The sequence below is a fragment of the Semicossyphus pulcher genome, unplaced genomic scaffold (assembly GCF_022749685.1).
Source record: "Semicossyphus pulcher isolate SPU_LCO1_2020_fin unplaced genomic scaffold, fSemPul1.0.p SCAF_10, whole genome shotgun sequence".
NCBI lineage: Eukaryota > Metazoa > Chordata > Actinopteri > Labriformes > Labridae > Semicossyphus > Semicossyphus pulcher.
Genome location: NW_027211604.1, coordinates 17618121 through 17646075, shown reverse-complemented (window position 1 = coordinate 17646075; position 27955 = coordinate 17618121). Strand labels below are relative to the sequence as shown.

Genomic DNA, 27955 nt, shown 5'->3' with positions numbered 1-27955 from the left:
AAGAGCATCAGCACTTGATGCAATGAAAATAACCTGAGAGTCAGCATCAGCAAAAAAGTTTCTTACTTCATATAAGGAGTCTTAAAGAAATACCTCCATTCTGTTCCTGACCAAATATTAAATAATGGTGTCTTTTCAGGGGTTTCATGATGTCACAAGCAAGTTGACCTTCGACCTGTTGTAATATATTATAATTTTACTGTTGAAGAAATTTTGTAATAATAAGCATATGAATTCTTAAGGTCAAAACGGTGTTTGTGAGGTCACATTGACATGTGACCATTAAAAATCAAATCAAGTCAGTTGAAGCTTGTCATAATGGATATTTAAATGTAAAATCATGAAATTAATATAGACTCAACACAAAATAAATAGCTTTAAGTTAAAATACTTTTTTTTAAGAGCATCTTTTTAACTTTAAACACAGATTCTCTCCTGTGAACCACAGATTTCCAATAAAACCCTCAAGGCCATCAAAATTAACTGTCAGCTTGAAAGGCATATGTACTTAAATAAATAATAACAAAACCCAGGCCTATAAGTGCCAGTTGAATTTCAAACCATCATTGTCCTTATCCATCTTTAGCCAGGATGGTTCAGTGTGGCGGTTGTCACAGCACTGCTGCGGCAAGCGAGCTGCCCGATTGGCCGCTGTCCTCTTCCTGCCCGCTGCCCCAGGCCAGCCCCGCCCGCCCCTGACTTCCTGTGCATTGCTGCTGCACATGGGACAAGAGGAGAGACGAGAGAGAGCAACTCGCTCTGTGTCCGAAACCGCATACTAACGTACTGCCTACTACATACAGTATGTACTGCATACTGCCTACTAACCTGACTATTAGGACGCTGTTGGCATCATACTCAGAGCCGTCTTCTCCGTATCATGTGACTTAATCCTTTACGTACGCCCGGTCTGATCTCCGGTCCATCTCCGCCATAGTAGAAGCTGAATAGCCGCAATGCATTTTAGGGCGGTTCAGTACAACCAGTGAGCTCCCTTCTCATACTCAAATATCCGGGCCAATCTTGTGAGGGCACTCAACCTTTCGGCCCTGTGAGAGTGGTGAAGGAATCAACTCACTGCAATCAGGTGTGTGTGGCACTGATTGGCTTTGATTAAGCCCAGGTGTGGGGAGTCTTCATATACCCTGAGTCTCCAGTGCCCTGTGCTGACTCATTATCTCACCTTCAGAGGTAGTGAGAGGTTCTTGTTGTGGCTTCTCTAGTTGTCGGTGTATCTGCAAACACCAACTCAGAACTTTGTGTGTATTTGTGGTCAATTGCCTGTTTCCCAGGGAATAATTTGGGGTGCTGGAGAGTTTGTGTGACTCCAGCCTTTTGGGTTATCAAAGGCCTCCCGAGCAGCCTTTGCCTTTAGCTTCGAGTTTTCTGGGTCTCCTGGACAATTTTGGTTTTGAGTCAGCTGCTTGGCAGCGGTGATTTAGTTAATCATTTTAGTGCTTTATTTCATTAAGGAAGCCTGTAGCGGCTCTATACAGTTTCGTTGTCTTTTTCCTCCCATTTCCAATCTATCGCTACTGCAATTTTGTGGTTATCCCTCTGGGATAACTTTGAGACACCCCTGGGTCTGCACCTGCGCCCCCCCCTCCCTTTCCTGACAGATCTAGTCTACATCCGGGCCTTCCTCGCATACACATGTTAAATAGTTCGAATTAATTGCAAAAATTAACTCATTCATTTTGACAGCACTAGAATGAATACAACTTTATTTTTCAGAACCAGGGCTAAAGTGGCTTCACAGCTAACAAGAGACAAAGAAAAGTTCAGTGCAGGAATGCTAAGATGAAAGACTGGTTGCTTGAAGGCCACCCTTACTTTTCAGACTGTGATTTGTGATGGATCATTATGGGGTTGGTCAACTGATGGTGTGCACAAATTCAGTATTCTTCCTTAATTGCTCTGGCAGTTAAAAAGCGGTTGATAAAAACACACCATAAACACCTTAGCTTTATCGTTTCACTAAGCATGTCTCTGGCTAATTAGATTACGTGGGTGAAAATCCTACAAACTAAATAAGAAAACCACTCATACTCGCTGTTTACAGGGAGGAATCGAGGAATTCCCAGTTGCCTGATACATTTTTGTCTGAAAACTGTGATTTCTAACAATATTGATCCCAACAGGATCCTGAGATGAATGAGCCGCACTCGAGTTTCAATCTATCTGCAGTAGATTTTCATTTGAATGTCAGCGTGCGCTTGTTTGCTTTCATCAGACACAAGAGTTTTGTTGTATGCTTCCAAAAATAACTAAAAGAGCACAGGACGTAGAGACAGCATTTGGCTGCCAGAGCCTCCATCTAATGCTTTTCTTGGCTTCGGAGGAGGGCGTCTTTTCAAGAGGGTCTGGCTGCTTTGTAAAGTGAGACACAGCAGTGGCAGATGTCACTCGAGAAAAGGGAGTTTAATCTGGAGTGAAATCAAGTAAACAGACAATCTTGTATCCAATATAAACACAATGGCAGGGCGCACAAAAGGCGTACATCTAATACATACCAGATATCAGAATACAGATATCTAGATTTGTACATAGGCTGATAAAATTGGGTCAGTATAATAGGTCTTCTTTTGATACTTTCCCTCGTAGCAGCTGTTGAGTTTGCAATACTACACTGAACAGAGGCTTGCAGAGAGCTCTCATGCTTCCATCCATTATCTATAACACCTATCTTGTTCAGGGTTGTGGAGGGACTGGAGCCTATCCCAGCTGTCATTGGGTGAGAGTCGAGGTACAAACTGGACTGATCGCCTGTCAATCACAGGGCTGACACATAGAGACAGACAACCTTTCATGCTCACACCTACGGGCAATTTATGCCACGTCTATACATACACGGGTATTATTGAAAACTGAGTGTTTGCCTCCTTCGTTTCCAAAAAAAACCCATCGACACAAGCACGGTTATAAAAAAATCCCTGTCCAATTGAAGACACAAAGACACACAGAATGCCACACCAACAGGCGGCGATATAACCCGGTCATGCAAAGAAGAAGAAGAAGAATCGCGGCCAATCAAAAGTCTGAAAAAATCTATCCCGATGCCTTTGTTCCTTAATATAGTAGACGATGTTGCCTCATTTGCGACGCCTCACAAAGGAGATAACAGCGCACAGCCCAGTTTACCCCGTCTACACGTCTCCGTGGAAACAGAGTTTCTAAAAGTCTTCACCCTGGCTGGAGTTTTACAAAAGATTCGTTTTCAGTGACCTAAAACGGCGTTTGTGTGATGAAAGGTCAAAATCAATGTTTTGAAAAATGCCCGTGTATGTGTGGACATGGCCTTAGAGTCACCAATTAACCTAGCAAGCATGTTTTTGGACTGTGGGAGGAAGCCGGAGTACCACTCACGCATGCACAGGGAGAACATGCAAATATATATCCAAACAGGGATTTGGACTAGGAACCTTCTAGCTGTGAGGCGACAGTGTTAACCACTGCACCACCGTGCAGCCCTTCATTTTACTTATCAAAGAATATTTAATTTGGCATATTTAATAAACTATAGAGGAGTTTATTATTGGGGATTTGACAAGAGTCATTCTGTTTCAAATAGAGGTGTCAAATTCTGATTTGGCTGCAACAGTTTATTTAACCCATTACTAAATGTATGGGGTAATTCCTTCATAAGTTAACTACAAATGGAATCAGGTTAATATTTTAAAAATCAGCTTGCAACATTGAAAATGAGGGACTGTAATTTTGTTTCTCATTGAACAATGAATAGGAAATCTAATTTTAGAAATATTTACCTTAAATAATGAACTTTTCTTACTTCTTGCAGATCATGTCTCCACTGCCATGCATCACCTTCCATTACAAGCCTGCAAAGTTCTGAAAATACATTTTATGGTTAAGCAATTTTTGGCAAATTAATTCCCTGAGGAGTCACATTAGTTTTTGTGTCTCTCCCAATCTCTCCTTTTCCCCATCCTCATCCAGCATTATAATTGGTCTAATAGTGGAGAAGATGACAGCCTGTGGCTGGGACTGTGTGCTCAGTGTATTCAGTCTTATGCAGTACTTCAACCTGTCGAAGATTTCCATTATTCATCGTAAGGGGGAACTCAGGAGGCCGACAGAGTGCTGTCTCTGCAGGGCCCCTGTTCAGAGATCACTTTTCTCTCTGTTTGTTCGCTGCCACGAGAGCACCACACACACTTCAGTCTCATTTTTTTTCATGTCAGGAAAATAGAAGAGACGAGTAAAACGCTGTGTGCGCGTGGGGAGTCAATTTCTCCTATTTCAAAAACACAAGATTGAGAATTTGGGCCTCAGTGTGCACAATTTTTAGTATTTTTCTAACTAAATTTACGACATTTGAAGTGCATTCATCTCAAAAATGTCATGTGTAGAGACAAACCGCATGCTGAGAAGAAAATATGTGAACACTCCTCCTCTCAGCAGTGTTTACATCCCAAAAGTCATTATAAGATCCAAACAAATCCGCTGATAACCTTTAGAGGGATAACACTCTACATGAATATTAACATGAGCGTGCAAAATGGGATTACGCCGCAGTAGTGGCAAAACAATAAGTATAACCTCATATTTCTTATGGCAGAGGCGGCTGAATCTTATCGCTGCAGGTATTTTCAGTTTTAACCTCTTTGGGGAATCCTTCCTTCACCTTCAGTATAACAAAAATACAGACAATGAAAATGACCAGGATGCAATATTATTTATTGTTTTGTGATTCCTGTTAACATGTATGTCCATAATTACAAACTGTAGACACATTTCTCAATCGTTGACACATTTTAGAAGAAGCGACAGAGAAAGAGAGAAACTGTTGGAGCCTGTAAGCCTCCGAACCACAATGCTTGACTGGTTAGAAGAGCGACAAAGCAGCGAGGCAAGCAGTTTGTTATTTTTTACACTCCTTGTCTACCTCCTGTGTGGGTTGTGTGTGTGTGTGTGTGTGTGTGTCTTTTTTTCCCTGTTATACAGCTAATGTTTTTTTTCTTGCAAAACAAAAACCAGCTTACCATCTCTTGTTTGGCTCTGTTGTCTGCTTACACATTCTGTCTACTTAGGCCGTCCATCTCCCTCTGAATCCTGTACATAAGCCCAAAACAAGAGATATCGCCACACGCACAAACGCGCGCACACACAAGAACATCTGAATAAAATAATTCAGAAAAGACTTGCGACAATAAAACAGCAGCTTAAGTGAAGCAAGTTTCAGCGTGCCAAAAAAAAAAAAGTTGCTAGGACAATTAAAACTGAGCATACTGGCATACAAATAAAACAATAAAACATCACACTGGCAACATGCATGTAGAAAGGCCTGCGGGTACCTTAGCTATAGTTTTACGGTTTAACAACAAATAATCATTGAAATATAAAACTGCATCAGGGTTGAAGGATGTAATGTTTCTATGGAGGGTTTTCATCAAGGCTTATTTTCATTAAATGGAGAAAGACAACACAGAAGTTTGAGACATGCAAAGAGGGCCTGCAAGTTTGGTAGCCATTTTGGCTCAAAATATCTGACTTGAATTGACAAGTTTGAAAACTTATACCCATTATTGAAACACAACTCTTGGAAACATATGAAGCTAAAACAAAAAATCATACACATGTAGCCAAACAGGGATTTTTTTTGGGTGTCTGACACTATTAAAAAAAATGCTATCTTGGTTTAAACCCGGGGCTGCACGGTGCCCCCCGAAGAACACCAGTGGTTAGCGCTGTCGCTTCACAGCTATAAGGCTCCTGGTTTGAATCCCTGTTTGGAAGTAGGGGGGCTTTTTGTGTGGAGTTTGCATGTTCTCCAACAGTTCAAAGACATGCTCATTAGGTCCATTGGTAACCCCCCCTTATTTTAAACCCTTCTTTTAACAAAAACGAATGTTGGCTTCCTACCTTGAGGAATATTATGAAACTTAAACCTTAAAGGGGGAGTATTGTGCCAATTTCAAGCTTCATATTTCACTCTGTGATACCTGTGGAGTAGCTTAGCATAATTTACCGTTAATAAAACTCCTAATTTTCTCACACTGGTGCTCTGTGCAGGCCCTTATACAGCCTCTGCCTGAAACGACTCAGCCTGACTCTGTCCATTTAAGAAAACCCGCCCCTACAAGCCCACTTTCTTCTGATTGGCCAGCTCTCTGGCTGCAGAAAAACAGCCTGAAACCTGCCGTTCACAGCAGCCTGCAGACTGAGCTGAGAAGCCTGGGGATTACTCCAACATACTTTTAGCTACAGATTTGAAACTTCACCCACGTTTAGTCCGGAAATCCAACATTGTAAAATTAAACATATTGCTTAAAATATAAAACAGCATAATACCCCCTCTTTAATATCTCACCGCAAGGTCAAACATGGCTCTACCAGTGACTGTAGCAGCACATACTGATGTGTTAGTTAGTGTGTAGTGATGTATTTTCTAAAACTGTGCTGTAGGGTGTTATGCTCCTACTGCTGTCTGTGATGAATATTGCGGCTAACACTGAACTCCTCTCATCTTGATTTCTTCTCTCTTCATTAGGAAGGAAGGCTTTAAGTCGGAACTGACACCTGCTCCTTTGTATATAAACTTGACACCCTCTTTGAATGTACAATACACAGTGTATCAAAGAGGTGCCGCTTATCATCTGCTCTGTACATTGATACATTTTGACAGAACAGAGCTGAAGACACTCAGCACGATGGTGGATGATGTTGTCTCTCAACTCTCCACATCGCCTCCCCGGCCCTGACCTTCATTTATTTCCTCCTCATCCCTTCAGTCCTCCATCTTCCTCTCTTGTCCTCCCTCTAAACCTGATTTTCCTGTCACTCTGTCACATCCCCCAGGTCTCCTCTTTCTCCTCCCTTCCTGATCCATCTCTTTTTGTGGTCTCAGTAACACCAAATTGAGGGGCCTTCCTCTGAGTCGGAGATCTGATTTATTTGATACAAAGCCCTTACACATATTAAGCTTTCAGAGCCCTGGCTGAGTTACACCAACCTTCCCTCACAAGTAGCTTCAATTACACATGGTTGTCTGCATGATTACCCAGCACAGATACAGTATGACACAAAGTCATAGTGACAGTACATGAGGGGAGGGGGGAGAAGGGGCAGAGCTGGAGAGAAATTAAGGTAGGATGATGAGGCGTAAAGAGAAGGAGGTTGGACCAGGACAGAAATAATTGTCCTTGGGCCTTTGAAAAGTTTAAAGGGGAAATCAACGATTTTACGACACAAATTATAATCCAATGGGTTCGACATTTACCTTTTCCAGTTGATGAGATTTCTGTCTCTGAAACTATGTTGATAGCACGACTATGTTGATTATTACAGCCGTCCAAAAATTTAACAATAACCAGATTATCTTATTTGCATTAATTAATTAACTTATTCAAAGCCTATTGTTCTGTCGTGACAGGCTGACAGTTTTTAGCACAAGAGCAGGGCATGTTAACTGCCCCACAGAGGGGATGTTGTCTACTGATATGTTTGAAATGCTGACTATACTTCTAACTAATCATTAACAAAAGCAGCTCGGTTCAAATACAGTTTATCTCAGTCAGCAGAGGGTCATCTGAGGCGACTGCAGCTGAACTGGATCCTGCAAACATTTTACTGAATCTCTTTGGGAATAAGTGTTTTTAGTCATCATGACAAATTACATTGTCCAAAATGGGAGCTCAAGGTCACTACGTTATGCATGTTCCTGTTTGTCTAACAATATTTATGACCTGAGCATATGTTTTTCTATCTGGATCATCTGTCAAACACTTACAAGAAAGTTGCACAAAATCAGTTATGGGCTCTCATCAGCATGCATGACCCAGCAATGTTTAAATTGTTTCTCTACTTTCATATTAAATGATTTACATTATCTTCAATATAATGTGTACCCAAATGGCTGCAGTTGAAAAAAGCTGCCTGTTGTAATTCGGCATAAAGGGGACTGGATCTAGGGCAGGCAGTGAAATTAGCGCACAACTATAAAAAGAACGGCTCTCGCCTACGACTCTGTTCCCATTGTTCGCGCCAAAGAGCCGTTCAAAAGAATCGGATCGTTTGCGAACGTCACAACACTAAAAAATATAGTGCTCAGCTTTTTTGGAGAATAAAAACAGCAATGTGTAAAGATTATTTGGATACACCCATAACACAGTGAGTCGGTTTACGAAGAGTAACCTCAAATTGTTATCAATGAGTCATAAACCTTGATCAATCATAAATTATTATTAATAAACAAGATTTCAATTACTTTTTACATTGGTCTTGAAAGTTGTAATGTATAGCAAAACAATTTAAAAAACTTGCCTACTCATTTACACACATTAAATGTTTTCTCTAAACATGGTTGGATGATGCGCTCAGAATCTGGGTCTGTACCGAAACTGGATGTCTTGGTTTGGATGAATTACCCCAAATCCTAATCGATTGATGTCAGCATCGGGAATCTTCTCATTGGGATTCTTCAGCTCAAAGTCAAAGTAGACCATCATGAGGAAAATAAACTGCTTCAGCTCATTGGTGGCAAAGAACCTCCCAGGACACATGGTTAACCCAGCACCCCAGGGCAAGCTGTAGTACTTCATCTTCTGCCCTGCTTTGTAGAAGTTTGTTTTCTTGCTCCCATCTGGATTCAGAAAGCGGTCATACTTGAATGAATGCGGGTCGGGGTGGATCTCCGGGTCGATGTGGACGGCAATGTAAGGAAAGGCTACCATGCTGTCACCCTTGCGCATGTAGTATTCACAACCATCAGCCGTCTTGAGAGTCGTATCCTGGAGCACTGCCCTGAAGAGGAGCGACGCCATGATGAGGCGAAGGGTCTCTTCTATGGCACTATCCAGGATTGGTGTTTTCATCAGCATGTCATAGGTCACGTCGATTAAATGGCCACCATGTGCTACGTCCTGGTCGGATTCCTTAAGAACGAGATTTACCTCTTCCTTCACAGCAGCCATGGCTTCAGGGTGTTTCATGAGGAAAAACAGCAGCCAGAATGCTGAAGGTCCTACATTGGCTTGGGAAGTCCAGAGAAGAACAAACATATGCCGCTCTAACATGGACTCCTTTGTGCCCAATTCCTGATGGACTTGCTGCATATCCAACACCAAGCGACTGATGTTGTCCTTTGCCTTAATCTTCCGAATGGACAGTGCATTCCACAAGAATGCTTTTATCCTCTCCATTTCCATCTTGTCCCATGGGAGCAGGAGTCCATAAGCCAGTTTGGGAAACAATCGGTCATATTTACGGAACATGGAAAACAAGGCATCTGATTCAGCAAGGTCTTTCTCTTTGGCTTTCTCCAGGCTTCCTTCAGACTTGCATGATGCATTGCCAAAAAGGGATAAGTAGCTAGCACTAAAAATCGTTTTGTAGCTGAACATAAAGAGTTTATCTTCTAACCAAGTCTTTTTATCTGAAGACGAGCCAATGTTCTGCAACATCACGTTTCGCAAATTACACATCGTGGCCTGCGTCAACACCTCCAGTCCTTCGCCCCTCAGGTGTTTGTGGGGTTCCCTGGAGGGTTTCTCATCTTTGGGAATTTTTAATCCAAAGATTCGCTCCGCCAAGTCCTGCGCAAACTTGTTAAAGTCAAGTTTTTCTTGACTCTCCTTGACAAATGCCGCCAAAGACAGAGGATCCACAAGGCATGTGATGTACATGCCAACCAGCTGTATTGTGAATACCTCACCATGCTTTTGCTTCATTCTCTGTAGGAACTTAATTGGGTGTCTGCGATACTCAAAGACATGACCCAGCCATGGAATGGGCCCCTTATCCAAAGGGGGTTCTCCTGGTCGCCGTTGTCGAAACACCCCCAGAAGGTACAGGCCTCCAATCAGGGAGGCAAGAAAACCAAGAAGCAGAGGCACCAGCAAAGTCATGACTGATTACTGCTGCAGCCACAGAGTGATATGATGTGATGAACCCTGCTTGATAGACTTCCCCCCTCCCATTGCTCTTGGCTCTTGTTCACTTTCCAATCTAGATTAATCTACTTATTGCTACGAATCTTTAAACCTTAACATGGGTAGTCTCAAAGTCCAGAAGAGTCAACAATGACAGAGCCAACAAACAGTTAATCATTTACAATGTATGCTACCTCAGCCATTAAACAACAAAAAAGTATAGAACTCACATTTTAAGTTGCTCAACAGTTAGAAGTCCGAACCTGCCCCTGTTGACAAGCACTGGTCTAACCATTCCTATTCTCTTTTTAATCCATGTCTCCTACTTTTTTCCGTAGGTATCAGTAACTGCTATCAGAATGTGACCTATGTATTCTACATCTGTCTCAGCAGAGAAAACTGGCCCACAATAAGGCTTTGTGTTAGATTTTATCTGGGCTCTTATTTCATTCAAACACTTTCCAAGATATGATCCTGTATACCAGAGAGAGAAAGAGAGCAAAAGTGATTGATTATGCCATTATCCACAAACGGGTTTCTGTACGAAAATGTGTCATATTCCTGACCTTGGCTGCTAAAATGAAAAGTGCCCATGTCACCAAAACTTTGTTTTCCTTCAATAGCTTTGCTCATTTTTTCTACTCCTTGTCCTACTGTCCTGGAATGATAATCCCTGTAGTTTAACATTTGAGTTAGTCAAATATATAAGAATTTAGTTTTAGATGCTGCACAGAATATCGCAATGAAGCCCGATGGGATCACGAGGGGCAGAAAATCACTTGCAAATGCAAACAGGACTTTTCGTGTTCTGAATCAATTCCTGTGGGAATACTGTGACATATATCCAGTGTGTTCTGGATACCTCCATGCGCTATGATTTCCATTTCGTTGGAAGAAGCTGATAAAGTGAGAAAAAAAAAATGCAACATACAAGTGCATCTGTCATGTTTATTATTATGCTCCACAGGCCCCAGAAAACATAGCAGCCCGGGCAGCTTGAAATCCCTTTAAAAAGCTAATCAGGGTTAAACTGCTGCAGGGGTGTGATCATGTTGAGGCAGAAAGGGAGCAGATAAGGAAGCTCAAGGACAGGTGTTTTGAAAGGCACTCCTCTGAGGTATTGATTTTTTTCCTTAGCAGGTGCCTGTGCTCATTTGAATGACCTTGCTGTGCTGTTAATATCAACATCCAAGCTGACAATAAGCAAAATGTTGTGAATTTGTTCATTTCTTATGTTACTGCTACCACTTAAAAGTTCAGTAGTAGCATAATAAGTTATAAAATACATTGAGGCAAAAAATCGAATTGTTTCTCCCTTGTATCATCCCTTCCCCCAACTTTATCTCATTCCTTGACCTTTAATCACCTTCGTTTTTTATTCTTCACCCACCCTCACTAGATATCTCTCTTAGCTTGCTATTACTAGGGCATAGTGAGAGGCAAATGTGGTTTCAATGTAATAAATTACAGCATAGGGCATTTCATGGAAGCATTAGTCTCGAATGCCTTGCGGTACCAGGGCAAAATCCATAATTCTGGCATGGTTGTCTCCAGTGGAAAATAGACCCGAAACCCATTGGTGCCACCTTCTCTCCATACATTTGTCATGGCCTGTGCAGCAGGTAGCACAAGGCCAGGCATATCAATGTAAGTGTTTAAATGTATGTCTGGGGTCAGCCACAAACATTTTAACTCAACACAACACTAGGAAGTGGTGCACAATTAAAGATCACAACCACAGATTAGAAGGATATGTGCACATTCTTTTCATGGGTGTCTGAAAACAATGCCTTTGCTACCCATGTGTACACACTACAACAGTAATGTAATATGTTTTCCTGCCCATTTGAGTGTGTCGAAATCCCTTCTCAATGTACTACCAATGTAAGTGAAAATCCAAAGTCCCAATACTGTGTGAAAGTAATCTACAGTTTGTTTGAAATTAATGCTTCAGGTGTCTCAGTTGGATAAAAGTTAAGTATATTTGCACAGAATTATCTAATTACAGTGTTTCTATCTCCCCACGATTGGCAAGAAACACTGCCTGTGGAAACAAATAAGGATTTTCTAATTAAAATGACCAGCATGTTGAGACGTCTCAGGTTTCTAACCAACTTTATTCAAACTTTTTATACACACAATTGAGGACTGTGGGTTTTGTATCCCATTATTTACAGTATATTGGAGGTACATTATGAAGGGATCATTTATTAGTTGGAATGGGCATCAATGTTCATGCAAGTACCTGATTATTGTCCCATGTATCCTTTAACTTGCCATCTCCAAACTTCCATTCATCCACCTACACCGCTTATCCTGTTCAGGGTCATGGGGGGCTGGAGCCAATCCCAGCTGTCATTGGGCGAGAGGCAGGGTACATGCAAACTCCACACAGAAAGGCCCCCTACGTTCGAACTGGGACTCGAACTAGGAACCTTCTTAATATTTTCTTCAACATGATTAGATAGTTACCATGAGAAGCAATGCACTGTTAGTTCTATGTATTTTAAAAGTAAAGTGATGTGAACTGATGTGAAAAATGTCTTTCTGCTGTCACACGTATCACTGACCATGAATCTTTCAGTGGATAATTTAAACAGAGGCAGTTCTGGTCTGCATGCTACCCGTTGGCAGCGGTGAGAGGCATAAAAAATGACTATAAATAGAAATAATCAATCTTGATGATGATAATAATTATTACTATTATTATTATCATTATTATTATTATTATAGATTTAGATAGATTTTTGATCATATATGTATTAATTTGTTTTTATCCCCACCTGCCTTTCTTATGATGACATTTTTATTTATGATTTTCTTTGGTTACTTTGATTGACATTAGCGGTGAGATGTGGGACGGGCCGGGGTGGGGACAGGGTGGGCAGGGGCTTCGTGTCCGGCTGTCTGGTGGTATGGCGGGGCATCTGTCTGGGGTGGGTGGAAAGTGGGGTTGGCGGGGCCTACCTCTGCACCAACACTTTTGAAGAGGGGGGTGTATACAATCAAAAATTAATAAATAATTTATCAATAATTTCTATAAAAAAAGAAAAAAAAGACACTGGACAGACTCCCTCCCAAAGGGTCTGGGAGTGTTCCGTGTACAGGACGGGCCATGAGATTTGGGCCGTCTCTGTAGCGGGCCAGCATTCACCTCTGGGCCTGTGTACAGTGCGGCTCACAAAAATTAAAAAATTAAAAAATTAAAAAATTAAAAAATTAAAAAATTAAAAAATTAAAAAATAAAATAACATTTAAAAATAAGGTGTTTGTGTGTGTGTGTGGGGGGGCCTTGCTGACCTTAATTGGGTGTCTGCGATACTCAAAGACATGACCCAGCCATGGAATGGGCCCCTTATCCAAAGGGGGTTCTCCTGGTCGCCGTTGTCGAAACACCCCCAGAAGGTACAGGCCTCCAATCAGGGAGGCAAGAAAACCAAGAAGCAGAGGCACCAGCAAAGTCATGACTGATTACTGCTGCAGCCACAGAGTGATATGATGTGATGAACCCTGCTTGATAGACTTCCCCCCTCCCATTGCTCTTGGCTCTTGTTCACTTTCCAATCTAGATTAATCTTCTTATTGCTACGAATCTTTAAACTTTAACATGGGTAGTCTCAAAGTCCAGAAGAGTCAACAATGACAGAGCCAACAAACAGTTAATCATTTACAATGTATGCTACCTCAGCCATTAAAAAAACAACAAAAACGTATAGAACTCACATGTCAATTGGTCAACAGTTAGAAGTCTGAACCTGCCCCTGTTGACAAGCACTGGTCTAACCATTCCTATTCTCTTTTCAATCCATGTCTCCTACTTTTTTCCGTAGGTATCCGTAACTGCTATCAGAATGTGACCTATGTATTCTACATCTCTCCCCCGATCCGGCCTCACCCCTCATTGCTATATAACATTTTTATTAATTATCGTAATGCTCATTATCATAATACACAATACTATATTGTACATATCATATTATATACATTATATCATATTATATTATATTATATCATATTGTGGTAACACATCATTATATTGTTATATTATATTATTTGGTTGTTGCTTATGTTATTAGGTTAAACTATGTCATTATACTATATATAATGTTTATGATAATTATTATACTACCCTATTAATACAATAACATCACACCTGGTTATTCATTTCTGTATTTTATTACTTAATTCTGTACCACAACTGCCATACCCCCCACCTGTCCAGGATCCTCAACACAAACTGAAGGTCTCATGCAAACATCCAGCCACACACACACACCACACATGAGCCAATTTCTACTCCCGGACTGTAATGATATCAACACTGTCGTAACTTGTCTATGCTATTGTTTTTTGTTTGTTTTGTTTATTTGTTTGTTTTTTTCTGTTCAATGTCACTATCTTGTTTGTCATGTTAATCCACAAATAAATACATTTTAAAAAATAAATAATCAATCTTCTTTTTGACAGTCTTGTTGGCTTAAGTGGGTCAAATAGAATAATTGGTGTTAATTTCAGTCTGTTTCATTACCACTTGAAAGAACTCACAGTACATTTAAAGTCTCTTTAGAAGATATAATGAATTTATGCACCATTCAATGTGCCTGCATTGAACTACCAGTAATATTTACTGATGCCTGAAATGACAGAGTGAAACTTGAGCTGTATCATAAAGTGTAACCACACAAATTTATCCGTTTTATTCTGGATCTTCCAAACCTGACAGCAGTGCATCATTCACCACATGTCATCAAATGCTCTTGTCACTTCAAAAAGAACGTATGTGTCCCGTCAGGACAAGATAAACAAGGTTGCATAGAGTTCATTCCAGTCTGAGCGGCTGACAGCTGTGGAATTAAAGAAGATACGTATAGGTAAACACGCTCTGGTTCCGAACCAGAACTTGTCTTAGGTCAGGTACTTTGTTCGGAGTTGTCAGCCAGCCAGTCACTCATCTTTATGTTTGCATAAACTCCAGTTGTGAGAAGGAAGAAACTTTTTAAAGCACTGTGTAGAATTTGAAACACAGGAAATGGTGACTAAAAAAGCTTGCCTCAAGTTCCATTTAGCAAAGTAAGCTTGGTTCCGGCTATAGAAGCTTTTTACAGATTTACACCCGATTCACCCTCCTGACAATCAAAGGATGTATCTGTTATTGAACCTTGGTTGGTAACCAATGTGCAGCACAGATTTTCTGGTAGTGTCAGGGATTTACAGGTCTCACACCTCAGTAATGACTCGCAGACTCATTGTAGCTGCTCCGATGATGTGTTGGATATTAAAGATGTAGATGAATATGTCAGTACTTTCCAAAAACCACAAAAGAAAATGAGAAAAGGAAGGAGAGAGGGACACTGAGCAGCTGCAGTGATCCAAGCAGTGGTCAACATTCTAGCCCCTTACTGTTAGCTAGAATGCTACTAGTGACAGCAACTGTACCACATCTCCCTGGCCGTTTTCATATCGTAGCTTGTTCTGCCTTCTAAACATTACTACGGTGGGTTGTAGTCAGGCTCCAATTTGTTTACAACTGCTTCCACATGAGATCACGTGAGATCCTACGAGATCACTAGAGGAAGTGTATAGCTGCCTCTGGCACACCTGCTCATCCTAATAGTAATCCTTAGTGATGAATTTGCCATTAATTTCGATCTTGTAGTGTGTGCATGTTTGAGATTATAGAGAAGAATACCTGTGAAACATCTGCGTTGTGAACATATTGATGCTTGAAATACGCTAATATCTCACCTTCCTGTCTGTCATGTGTAAGATCTAAGGAGTTTTATACACTTTTTTTCCACATTTGATGTCATACTACGTCTCTTTCTAAACCTGTCTGAGCCTCTCTCGTCTTATCTCATTTTACATATTGTTCCACCAGATGTCAACTTTGAAATGCCAACTTTTTTCCGCCCTTCAATAAAAGAAGAGGATGTAGGGCGCATTGTTTGCTTCATTTCCCTTCTCCCTCTCATCTCTCTCTTACATGAATATTTGTTTGTCTGTCTTTGTCTGTGTCTTGCTATTTTTAACTCTCTCTTTCTTCTTCTCTTTTCTGTGGTCCCCCCTGTCACTTCTCTGTCCTTTGTCCCTCCGTCTATCCTTGTGTAGCTCTCAGCTGTCCTAATGAAAGGATGACTGATGTAGGTGTTAGCGGGGAGATGGGGCCTGTCATTTATTTTCCTGTTTTCTGCAGCGCTCGCCTGGGGCCAGAGTCACCTCGACCACAGACGACGTTTCCATGAGAGCTTTCGGTTCATGCTGAGACGGCACACGCGTACCGAACAATGCGGCGCACTTATACGTATACACAAACTGACTACACACACACACATACTGCTCCCTCCCCGCTGTTGCCATTGACACACCGATGTTTGCCGGTGTCTCAGAGAGTGGGAGTCAAAATAATGCTCTGTAATTGAATCCGTTGCCACTGTGTACCTCACTCCTTCTCTCTCATTGTGGCAGCAATCTCTCACAGTCAGTGTGTCGTTGAGAAGTGTTTGTTTCTTCGCTGCCTCTTTTGTCTGTGTAAATATGATATTTTGTTTCTGTAGTTCCATTTACCTGGCCTTCTGTTCCCAATTTTCTTCACATTTTATGTTCTTTCAGAGGCCACTTTTTTCAGCATCCTTGTAGTGAATCACAGGCCCTGTTTACACCTGCTTTTAACATGAGTCATGCGTGATCCGATCACTGTTGGACATCTCCAACAGCCATGGAGTATGGCTGTTCACACCTGGCATCAACTTGCGTCTCTAAATGCGTCTCCAGTGACCACTTGTATCTCACCCCCCCACTCTATATGCAAATAAACACGCAGTTTATTACATTCATTAGCCTATAAAAAGCATTAAATGATTAAAAAACTGTCATATAAAGTCACAGCAGGGAGAGAGAGCGGGAGAGAGAGCGCTTGAGCTAGAGAGAACAAGCGGGTGAATATAAACAGAAGTGTTGATGTGATTTAAAATGTTCCTTAAATGTTATCTGGTTAATAAGTGAAGTGTATTAACTACTGTGCAGACTGTAGTCTACGTCAGCATTTCAAAAAACACAGACAAAACCCAAGAGCTGTCCCATGTCGAAAAAATATATGGCAGGTTTTGTGTCGAATCTTGTGAGTACCGGGCTCTGATACATACTGCACTTGCGCATGCCGAGAATAACTTGAATGTAATACGAGGAAAAGATTTTTACTAGACGCACCAGTGAAACATTCAATCATACACTATTACACATTAAATCAGGTCTGATTGTTGTCTAGGGGACGGAGAGTCCGAATGTGGTCAAATGTGCCTTAGACCACCTTTGAATGTGGCCTGAGTGATTGGATCTCAGACGCTCTCAATGCTTCTTGGGTGTGATTTCCCCTGTATTCACTTGCGATCGTATCACTCAGGACGCATATTAATACCAGGTATAAACAGGGCCATAGCTCCTTTCACTACTATGTGAGAATGGTTTGGCAGACATGTATGAGCTTGGTGTCTCCTCTGGGTAAAATTATTCAGATCTTTGTGCGTGTGGGCATGTACACCGATTGTGTAATTATATGTGCGGGCATAAAATGTGCACATTTCCATATGTGCCATATTGTGTCGCGTATATATGTGTGTGTATCCTCTGTGCACTCAGTCACACCTCCACCAGTCAGTCTCCTCCATGCCTCATCGCTCTCCATTGTTTTCCCGTTCGTTTGACTGACATGTCATCCTCAAAAGATGTTGCATCGCCTAGGCGCTCTAGATTGGACACGCTTGCGTGATCCCAGCCTCGGCTGTGTTTGAAGAAAGACAGGCAGTTTGGTTCGGGTTTATTTATAGTCTCCCGTACTTGTTCACACTCTTGAGACTATGTTTTGATTAGACGTCTCGCACAGGGAGATCAGGGCCTCAGTAGTCGCAAATTATCTTTAGTATCAGTTCTAATGTGCTCAGACTGGAGAGGTGTATTAAATCAGGACATGTCAGTTCATTTCTGGAAAGTTTTCCATTAGAGAGGAAGTCTTAACATGCTGAAATGTAACGATTATTGATCATGGCACTATAAAAATCACCTGTCTGTGCAAATATAGCTATACATAGCAGACAATTTGAGAGTCAGACACAATAAACACAAATGGGTTGGATAGGACATCCAGTTAGTCAGCATCTCTCACCTCCCTTTAAAGTGAAACTGCCAAGAGAAGTCAGAGTCCCAGGATGCTGAAAGACACAAGTGAGCTTCATTAAAGGTCTTGAATGTTGACTCAAATAAAACTTTACACGACACCCAAAAGTGCCATCAGTGCACCATTTACCGTTAACCAACACTGTGCCAAACTAAAACCCGACAGAGCCTCTGCAGTGGCTGCAGACTCTTAGTCTTGTAAGAGAGAGTTAAGTCTCAATAAACCTGGTAAAAGCTGAGTGCTGTCTATAACCAAAACTGCTGTTATGTAGTGAAGTCCCACATTTCTAGGTTTCATTAGATGTGTTATAAGCAAAAGCTTTATGACAAGCTCCATACCCAAAAAAACAAACACATTTTCTCCTATATCTAGTCATGCCGTCATAGCTGGACTTATTGGGAAGTTTTTTTATATCTGACCCAAAGATTTCTGCTTACACTCTGATATGATAAGAAAGGTGAATGAAATCTCATTTGAAGCGCTCACAGCATTGAAGAACTATATTCAAAAATGAAATGGGCTTTCACTGAAAACACTGAACCTGTTAACCAACTTTATGAAAAATGTCTCTGTAAATGTATCCTCTTCAGATTTGGGTAACGTTAGTTTTATAATTAACTTGTGACGTTACAAGATTACTGCCATTAAAAAGTTACGTTACTGCATTACCTACTGAGAAAAGCAACGCGTTAGATACTTTTGTGTTACCAAAAATGAACCCTCCCTTTGTGACTCGTTACGCATGTTGATGATATTGTCAGGACAGCGTGTAGTCTACTGTACGTCTACTTTTGAATGTACTGACTCTGACGTCATTGCATAGCCTCGTTTACGACCCATAATCTGCAACTCTGCAGCCAATTAACAGGAATGGCAGACGCTATTTAACCTTTCCAGCTCTTTATTATGCTAACAATCCGACAGTGAACTGGGCAGAGGCATACAGTATTAGGCACAGCTGTTTCAAAGACAACAATACAACACAGGCTCTTAGTCCCACCAGTGTTGCAGAGCACTTATCCTCCTGACACAACTTACATTTCACCATGATCTTGCTCTTGTCCCTTTCACTCAAAAATTTAAAATAATGGCAATATTTCCTCAAAGTAAACTCTGTCCTCTCTGGCTTCTGGCTAGTTGAGTTAGCTAGCTACACATGCGCACTGCCACAACTGTAGGTTTACCATGTTACGCAGCTACCTGCTAAGAAGAAGGAGAGAAACAGAAACAGTGCTTCAAGTAATGAATTACTTTTTAAAACAAAAACAAAAAAAATCTGATTAATTGAATTGCATAACTAATGTGTTACACTACTTGTTACAACAAAAGATTATTCAGAGTACTCTAAAAGATCACTTTGTAACATGTTATCCCCAACAGTGATCCTCTTAAAGAACACAGTCCTTCATTTATGAACATTTTGAGACATGTTGGTTGATGATAGAGGGAAGAGTAGGAAATATGGACTTCACCAACCTGTGAGGGAAATATTCTCTGGCCATATCTCTGAGTGACAACTGTGAGAAGTACACACACACAGTCATCTAGAGGTCTGTGATAAGCTAATCCATTTACTGGTGGGCGCTAGTTTCCTGCTATCATACTGAATGATGGAGACCGGCTTTCATCTTTCAACTCTCTCTCACACCCACACGTCCACACACAAATACACATTTTATCAGTTCCAAGGATTAATTAGCTTATAGCTATTCGTAGGTAGCAGGAAGTAAAGTCAACCTCACACAGATAAGCAGTTGAATGTTTTCGCTCGGCCAGTAGACAGGTGTCATGTTATTCAATCACAGATTCTCAAGCAGCTATTCGGCAATCGTTTGCAGGTGTTTATTCAGGGTCACAGAGGTTTAGTTCAGGCCCTAGAGGTCTATATGGCCCTGTCGTTGAAAGTCGGATGTTGTGAAACTGTCTCAGTTTGGTTTGGCAACAAAACTAAGAGGTTACGTTTTGAAAGATCAGGATTTGGGCTAAAATAAGACATCATAGTTGACAGATTTGAAAAGACAGAACTACGAGGAACCTTTTCACACCTGTCACAGAAGAGGGGCTTTACACTTTATATTTACTGTTTAAAGTCTTTGAATGATACCACGGTCCATCTGCCATCGCTTGTGTCTTTGTCTGTGTGTGTCCTAATGAGCTCCACAGAGCTACTTTTGATGTTTTATTCTATTGTTTATTCTACTGAAATCTAGTGCATTTGGCACCATGCACATTTCTTCTTTGTGTGTTTGCATCTCTCTCTTTATATAAACATGCAAACACACTATACTTGTTGCTCATTAATATTTTGGCTGTTTTGACATGGAAGCCAATTGACTAATGTTCCAGTTATCGTCCCAGAGGAGATTCAAATCAACAAACAAGGACCTTTTTTTTTCAGACAAAGACTGAGAATGCAGCCTGCGGCTTTATCCAATGTTAATTCCTCGAAAATCCTCAAAGACGCAGGGAATCTGGTTTCATCATTCTGTTTGAATATTTGATTGGAAAAATCCACATAAAGCAACGGGCCTTTTGAACACTGACTGTCAATCCTGGAGGTAAACAGAAGAGAGGAGTGCGTATTCATGGTGTTCTTCAATTTGGTCATAATTATAAACGTGTTTGACTTTAATAAAATCAGACTGTATCACAGTTTCAACAACATTTAGTGAAATTACAAGATATTTTTTCATGCTTTGACATTTCCCCCTTTGGTGGTCTTTCCCTGAATAAAACATCTTTGTACCTTTTTCATTATTTTGAAGCTAGTGTTAAAAACAAACAGCTTAATATTACAATATTCATGAGTGTAGCCACAAGGTTATACCACTGTGGCATCATGGGAGAAACATTAGGTGTGGGGTTGAATACTGTAGAGAGACTTTGACATTTTGTCATTACATGGAGGACGTGTCTCCAGCCATTAATCACAGTCTGTTGCATGGAAACAGGACTATTAATGGAGCAGTCAACCCATGTAAGCAACCTAATTGGAGGGATGCTTTGCTTTGATTATTGGCCATAATCTGATTATTAAGTGCATGTAAACATCTCCATTGTGTAGTTCCACTTCCACTTATACATATTGCAATGCAGACATGTGATCAGATCTTCAAAATTGGCTTGAAATGAGTTTATGTGCCAGCAAACAATAAAGCCCTGGGTACACACAGCGTGCGCCACAAGCCTCCAGAGCTGTATGTTCAGGTTAATGAAGAGATGTCTTCAGATGAAAAACCCAAATCTGAAACCCCAAACATTTTATGGTATAATAATAGAACAATGATAATAATAATAATAATAATAATAATAATAATAATAATATATAATATTAAATGTTCTAGTATTTTCGCCACAAAAACGTTTGGATTTTTCGAATAATACCTTCGACACTGATATTTTATTCCAGTGTGTTCATTCGTGGACCCATGAATTGAGATGTTTTTTGCTGTCAATTATAGTGAAGTTTTTTGTTTTATAACTGATATAGTTATCATGCAAGCAGTTGCAGCCATGCATGAGTCTGATTCTTTTATAGTTTAATCAACATCGTTCTGCAGATTATATGTTTGTAGTTATGACGAGAAATGTGGAGCCACATCTAAAGCTGCTACACAAGACACGGGAAGAAGGAGGGATGGAGGGAGTGCAGAAGAAGGAGGGATGGAGGGAGGGCAGAGAAGTATAGAGGTTGCAGAAGATAAATTCCCAAAGACTTTGCATCATTCGTGCTCACATTCACTCTCTTTTTCTTTCTGCACCATTGCAATTGCCTTCGCAGCGCACACCTACACATTTTTCCACTCTTACCAAGGCACTGCAGCCTTTTGACATGTAGTAATAACCACACACACACACACACACACACACACACACACACACACACACACACACACACACACACACACACACACTCACACACACTCACACACACACACACACTCACACTTTTGAGGTGCCGGATGAAAGAACACCTACATCAATGGCAGGACGGTGGAAGCGTGTGTGTCGTAGAGATAAAAGCATTACGCAACACATGCCAGCCTGTAACAACCCTTCATTCCATGTCAGCTATGAGGCACCTCACGCACACACACAGTGTACACAATTATAGGCCCCATTAAATAAGGTTCATCTGTATGGAAAGACACATAGAAGACATACAGGGAAATTAATATGACAGGACTGACAGATCGACAATAGCCTGTTGGAGTTTCAAACGCCTTAGATGCTGATGAGGGGCAGCATAGCGGATGAATGTCTTTGTATCTTATGCAGAAAATTTACATCAGAAATGTTCAAAATAGAACATTTGCAAAGACTAAATCATGATGTAACTGATGCATAATGTGGACTAAACATTAGCATGTTTATTTAGCAGAAATAAGCAGCTGTCAGCTTTTGCAGGTGCATGCAATTAAGAGACAGGCGGCCATCAAGCCAGACAGGAACTACATTTAATTCATAATGTAGATCATTACTGTTTTTATCAATATCAGTTAAATCACATGCACTGATTTTTAGGTTAATTTTAAACAAACCACAGAGTTTCTATTAAATCATACATCCAGTCACCCCCCTGTCACTTGCCATAGCATAGGCCTTGGCCAACATGTTGATTTTTTTTTTATCTTTATTTATCTGAGTGGACGCATAGACTTGTCTTTTTCAAGCACAAGTCTTCTACAAATACCCGCTGGGTGTACAGAGACATTACAGGACAGAAGCCCCAAAGCGTAACGTAAAGCATTATTCTGTCAGAGCTGCCATCTAGCCTCCTATGTCACATCAGCTAGCAGCAAATAGAGTGGATAATGAGCAGAGAATCCCCCTGGGAAAACATTAGCAACCTTAGGTCTTGTCTGCAATGACAGTTTTCAGCACTCTTTGCAGCAACAGAAATATTTTTATGGGTTCAGTTTCTTATCAAAAAATCATAACTTATGAAAATATTTGCAGGAAATCTATCAAAAATTCATTTTTGGGGGGGGACATTTTGGGAAGTGCTCCCTTTCCTTTTTCTCTCATGTGAGTTAAAATTGGGATGCAGCCAGAATTAACTTAGCTTAGCATTAAAGTAAAAACTGTAAAAAGCTCTAATTGTACCCAGAATTTCACGAACTCATTGCATCTGTGCATCAATGAATAGTTACAGCACATACAGTAGCTCCAAGTAAGAATAAATACACGTATTTCTGAATAATGTTGAACTTGTCCTTTAAAAAAACATGTAATACAGGAGCCAAAAAACCTCCAGAAAAGCACTAAAAATCCATGACATAAAAAGACATTGGACCTGAGACTGCCTTGAGGATATCTTCAGTCCACTTGGATCTATATCATACAAATCCTCATCTGTATGTGGGATATTGGAGCATCTTCACAGGGCAAAATAAGTCTTTGAGGGATGAAGGAGGGAAAGATCTAGTTCCAGAGTTTGAAATAGAAATGATGTTTACATCTGGTGACGGGGGAGGCATGGACACCTGATATTGCTCTGGTGTTTCTTAAGAAGTATTTAATTTTGTAGCGCATGTGGTGATATTATTATCAACAGGACATGTGCTGAAGATGTAAATGTGTGGCGTGCGATAGAGATGACTCATCAGACCATATTACTGGGTTTCATTGCTCTTGGGTTCAGGTTTCCATCCATCAATAGATTACTGAACGGAGCTTCCAGGCACAGCGCCGAGAGACCCCAGAGGTCAGGGGACCCGAATAAGCAGGAGTCTCTGTGAAGTGATTTCTCATTGCGCAGTGAAAATGGCAAAAAGTCCTTCTGGCAAACCAGAGGAATAACCTAAACATTCACTTTGAAGTTGTCACAAGAAAGAAGCCATCATGGCACCTTCAAAGGGAATGTTTATCCCTGCAGGTTTCCTGTTGGACGTTTAGGACTAGGACTGCGTACTGACATCTTGCAATATGTGTCCAAGTCTGCAGGAAGAAATCTAATAGGGGATCGTAACGTTGCAGAAGAAGGAGACCTGCTCAAGGACCCATCACTCTGTAATCCAGTCTCACATCAAAATACACACTTTTTTTGCGAGGCAAAAACCAGTGCTATTGTGGGCATTTGGATTTGTGTATTGAAACACCACAGGAGGATGACAAAAAATGGTGGAAGAGCAAGATGTGTATGAATCAGCATGTGGACACATCTTTGAGTACACAAAGGATCTATGTAGGAGGGCAAGAATAAATCAAGATAACACCTGTTTTGTAAATGCAATCTTTGGGGTGTTCCAACAAGAATGGGTGACATTGAAAAGAGAGGTGTTTCTGTTTTATGCATTTCACACTCTCATTTTATTTTAATTTTCTTCTTTTTTTTACTTGGCAATTATTTGCAGCTTGCACATTCTGATCCTCTCTATGAACATGTTGTACTTTTTCCGACCTTGGCACATGTTGTTTGGATTCTGAAGCTGACCTCCCGCTGTAGAGCTTTTAACTTATAAATAAAGTTTGACTTCTTTTGACCTTTTTTCTTGCCTCATATTGCTTCAGCTCACTGATAAAAGTGGTCACGTTAGACCTTCCTTTGAAGTCGACACTTATCTCTAATTGAAATGTAGCTTTGAAGTGTAATTCTTTTTTCCATTTGGTGTTTCTTGCTTGGTTATGTGTATAAATCCAGTCTTTGGCGAGCCTGTTTGACCAATACGGATTTGCAAATACTAACATAGGTAATGTGTTGTCATAACTGCATCAATCATCAATGGTTTACAGACCCCCTCCAGTGAAAATCAAGTGTTTAACCTTGTAAACATCTCCATGTGGTGTTTTCATGTGCTACAAGAAATATCAGGGACAACAGTCATCTCCACGGCTGAGCCTGTGTGCTTTTAAAGTGCAGTGTACCAAGGACAGGCTGAACAACACGTTTTCAGATTGGCAGGTTTGAGAGGTCACAAACCTTAGGAGCCAATGACGTTAATGACACTATGCATGTCATTATGCGCAACCTATGGCGACCACTTCAGCGATGCGCGATCCAGCTGTAGCCGTAATTTTTGCAAACTCACTGCTGACTACTAATTTTAACATTACTAATACTGATTACTACATTTCAAGCTAGCTGAGTTTCAACAAGTTGCGACTAAACGATGGCAGAGACGTGTTTTGTTTTCGGCTGTAATTTTACAAAGGGAGAAACGTAGTACATAGTGGGCGGGGCCTATGCAGATTCAGGAATTCTTAATGAGGGATAAGGAGGAGATTTATTATTTCAAAAAGAGCATTGTATACGTCTTAAAAGATGAGTGGAGCTGGTCTTTAATGATTTCAAAACATTCATATTTCTAAATTACAACCATATAATTCAGTATGATCCATGACCAAGTTGTAAACATAGCCCATATGTGATTATTTGGATTAATGCTGGAGAATAAAAAAGGCATCTGCCATGTTTTGTAGCTTTGGCAACTGCCACTGTTTAATGACCTCAAAGGACACACAGCTAATATCAATGATGAATCTGCCTTTTCCTGCCATCCAATGAACATGAATATAAAGAGGAATATAGTCGTGCTGAGGAGCAAAAAACTACAAAGGCATAATAGTGGTCAAATTATTCGTACACTAAAATGTTCCTCCTGTCTGTGTTTGACAAAAGAAAATCGATACAACCACCCGTGTAGTCAAAGGAACGGATCCAAAAATTCCCAGCTTCCATCATCCCACACACAAACACACGCACACTACCCAAAACAAGACAACTCCACTCAGCAGCAGATCACAGACTACTGTACAAACTGCCAAGGCTTCTAGCTGCAGGCTAACCAGCACCCGAATGCCTCCCCCCCCCCAGAACCCCCTCCATGTTGATGTTTGTGAGACAGAGAGAGGAAGAATGTAAAAACGGAGGGGAAACATGGGAAGGGCAAGGATGAAACAATAGAGTATCATAGAGAAAGTGATATGAAGAGCGAGTGCTAGGGAAGTGTGTGTCTGTGTGTGTTATGTAAACCCCAGGTGGTGCTTGTTGTCCTGGATAGAAGTATCACCAGGGGGACGGCTGCTCCAGCTTAGCAAGTCTCTCCACACCTCCCTCTTTTTCCTTCTCTCCTCTCTCTTTTTTTTTTTTTTTTTCACAAACAGACTCCAGCGTGAGTCAGGAGGAGGAGAAGAAGAGGAATAAATAAAAGAGGGCGATGAAAACAAAGGGGCAAAGGGAGGAGAAAAGATGACATTACTGAGGGGATGGAGGGAAAAATACAATAGATAATGGGGATGGAGCATATGCAGGAGGCAGAGACGACCTAGAAGAGACGGAGAAGTGCAAGAAAGAGACGCATAATTTGAGAAATGTCAGCGCCTAGTTTGGGGAAGCACAAACGCACCACCTTAAGCTCATTTTAATTCAGTCACGTGTGCAACTTGGGAGGTATGATCTATTTTCCCCAGCGCTCTGGTTTGTATTTAATCTGTTTTCTTGTTTTTTTCTTTCTGTACAGTTTGCAACAAGCACAATCGCGCAGAGAGCCTTACTAGATACATCTGCATACATCACACACATTTTCACACCCACGCACACAAACACACCTCCCTGCGGGGCTGTAGTCGATAACAGCCGTTGCTCTACACCTGATGTATCTGTGGGGATCGTCCCCTTCGTGCTGAAACAGCAGGAAAAGAAACATCAGCAGAGACGTTTTATGGTCCCGGTCTGAATGCTGACTTGGGCTTCACTCTTCCACATCTTGACCTCTACTGCTGCTGTGGAAATCCCAGTCCTGACCCCAGATCAGCACTTAAGAATGATTTCACTTCACTGAGCAGCATTGGGAATAGGAAACAGACAGAGGTCCAGTTCTGGGGCAACACTGCCCCCAAATGGTTCAGGCGTGGAGGTGAATCTGGGTGGGATGACGTAAGGCCTGGCTGTGTTAGTGTGTGTGGTGATTTAGTCAATGTAAGAGGTGTAAATGTTGTTGCAGTATTCTCCGGATGAGACTGAAACAGGAGAAATCCAGGGGCGTAGCAAAAACATTTGGGGCCCTGTGCATACCATTCTCCATGGCCCCCTCCCAGCATCCTTTGCTATTCATTTTATAGGCCCTTCTCACATGAGGGCCCTGTACACTCAGTCCCCTATTTTGCCTGAGTATGAGCTCAGGGCCAGTGCATCTTAAAGGGCTAGCACGCCAATTTTTAACTTCAGTTCTTTCATGCTATTATGGGGAGCTAATGCCATTATGGTGTGCCTTTGGACGACGCTATCCGCTTCTCCAATGTGCCCTGGAAAACCTCGGCCAGACTACGTAAAACGCGTCATCTGGTGGAGGCCAGGGAGCTCGCTAAACTATACTTCCTCAATCTAGCAGCAAAACAATAGTATTTCACTCCAGTGTCTCTCGCTGGGCCGTTCCTTTCAGAGGGAGGGGTGCAATGCACGCTGGGTGTTGTAGGAATGTAGAATGGGCAAGACCACGAGCTGTTTGTGCAACTTTCTCCACAGCCATGGCGCCAATTTCAAATATACCAGCTTTTACTGATGGTGGCTTTACTTCCAGGGGCGAATTGCTCCTTTAAGTGTGAGATAACTAAAGAGTCAGTTTACCCCAAAAAAGACAAAGTCTGCCTGATCTCACCCTGTAAAACTATATATTTGTTTATTAGACAGGAAGAAAGTAGATAGGGGGTAGTTAAATGTCCCCTGTAATTAGGTACACTTCTTTAGAAAGAGCAGCAAAGACCTGCAGCTCTATATGTTGATTTAAGTCTTAAAAGAAGTCTTTAAATACAAATATAAAGTTAGAAATTGGGATTGTTGGACATTTTAAGGGTGTATTTAACTTGCAAAGCAAATAGATTTCCCATTTACCGACCCAATGTAGAGCTATTGATGCTGAGGCAATAACATTTGGTCATTGCACAGGGAGGGAAA

General features: G+C 41.1%; 1 protein-coding gene across 1 annotated transcript; it reads right to left on the bottom strand.

Moving 5' to 3' along the window:
• Window positions 1-8336: 8336 nt before the first annotated feature.
• LOC138604339 (5-beta-cholestane-3-alpha,7-alpha-diol 12-alpha-hydroxylase-like) lies at window positions 8337-9866 on the bottom strand. The gene has a single exon (XM_069676257.1). It carries the CDS (start codon window positions 9864-9866, stop codon window positions 8337-8339), a length of 1530 nt encoding a protein of 509 aa, XP_069532358.1.
• Between the last annotated feature and the right edge of the window lie 18089 nt (window positions 9867-27955).

What these genes read in the sequence shown, in the direction of transcription:
- LOC138604339 (XM_069676257.1), bottom strand. Translation starts at nt 9,866, where the DNA reads ATGACTTTGCTGGTGCCTCTGCTTCTTGGTTTTCTTGCCTCCCTGATT.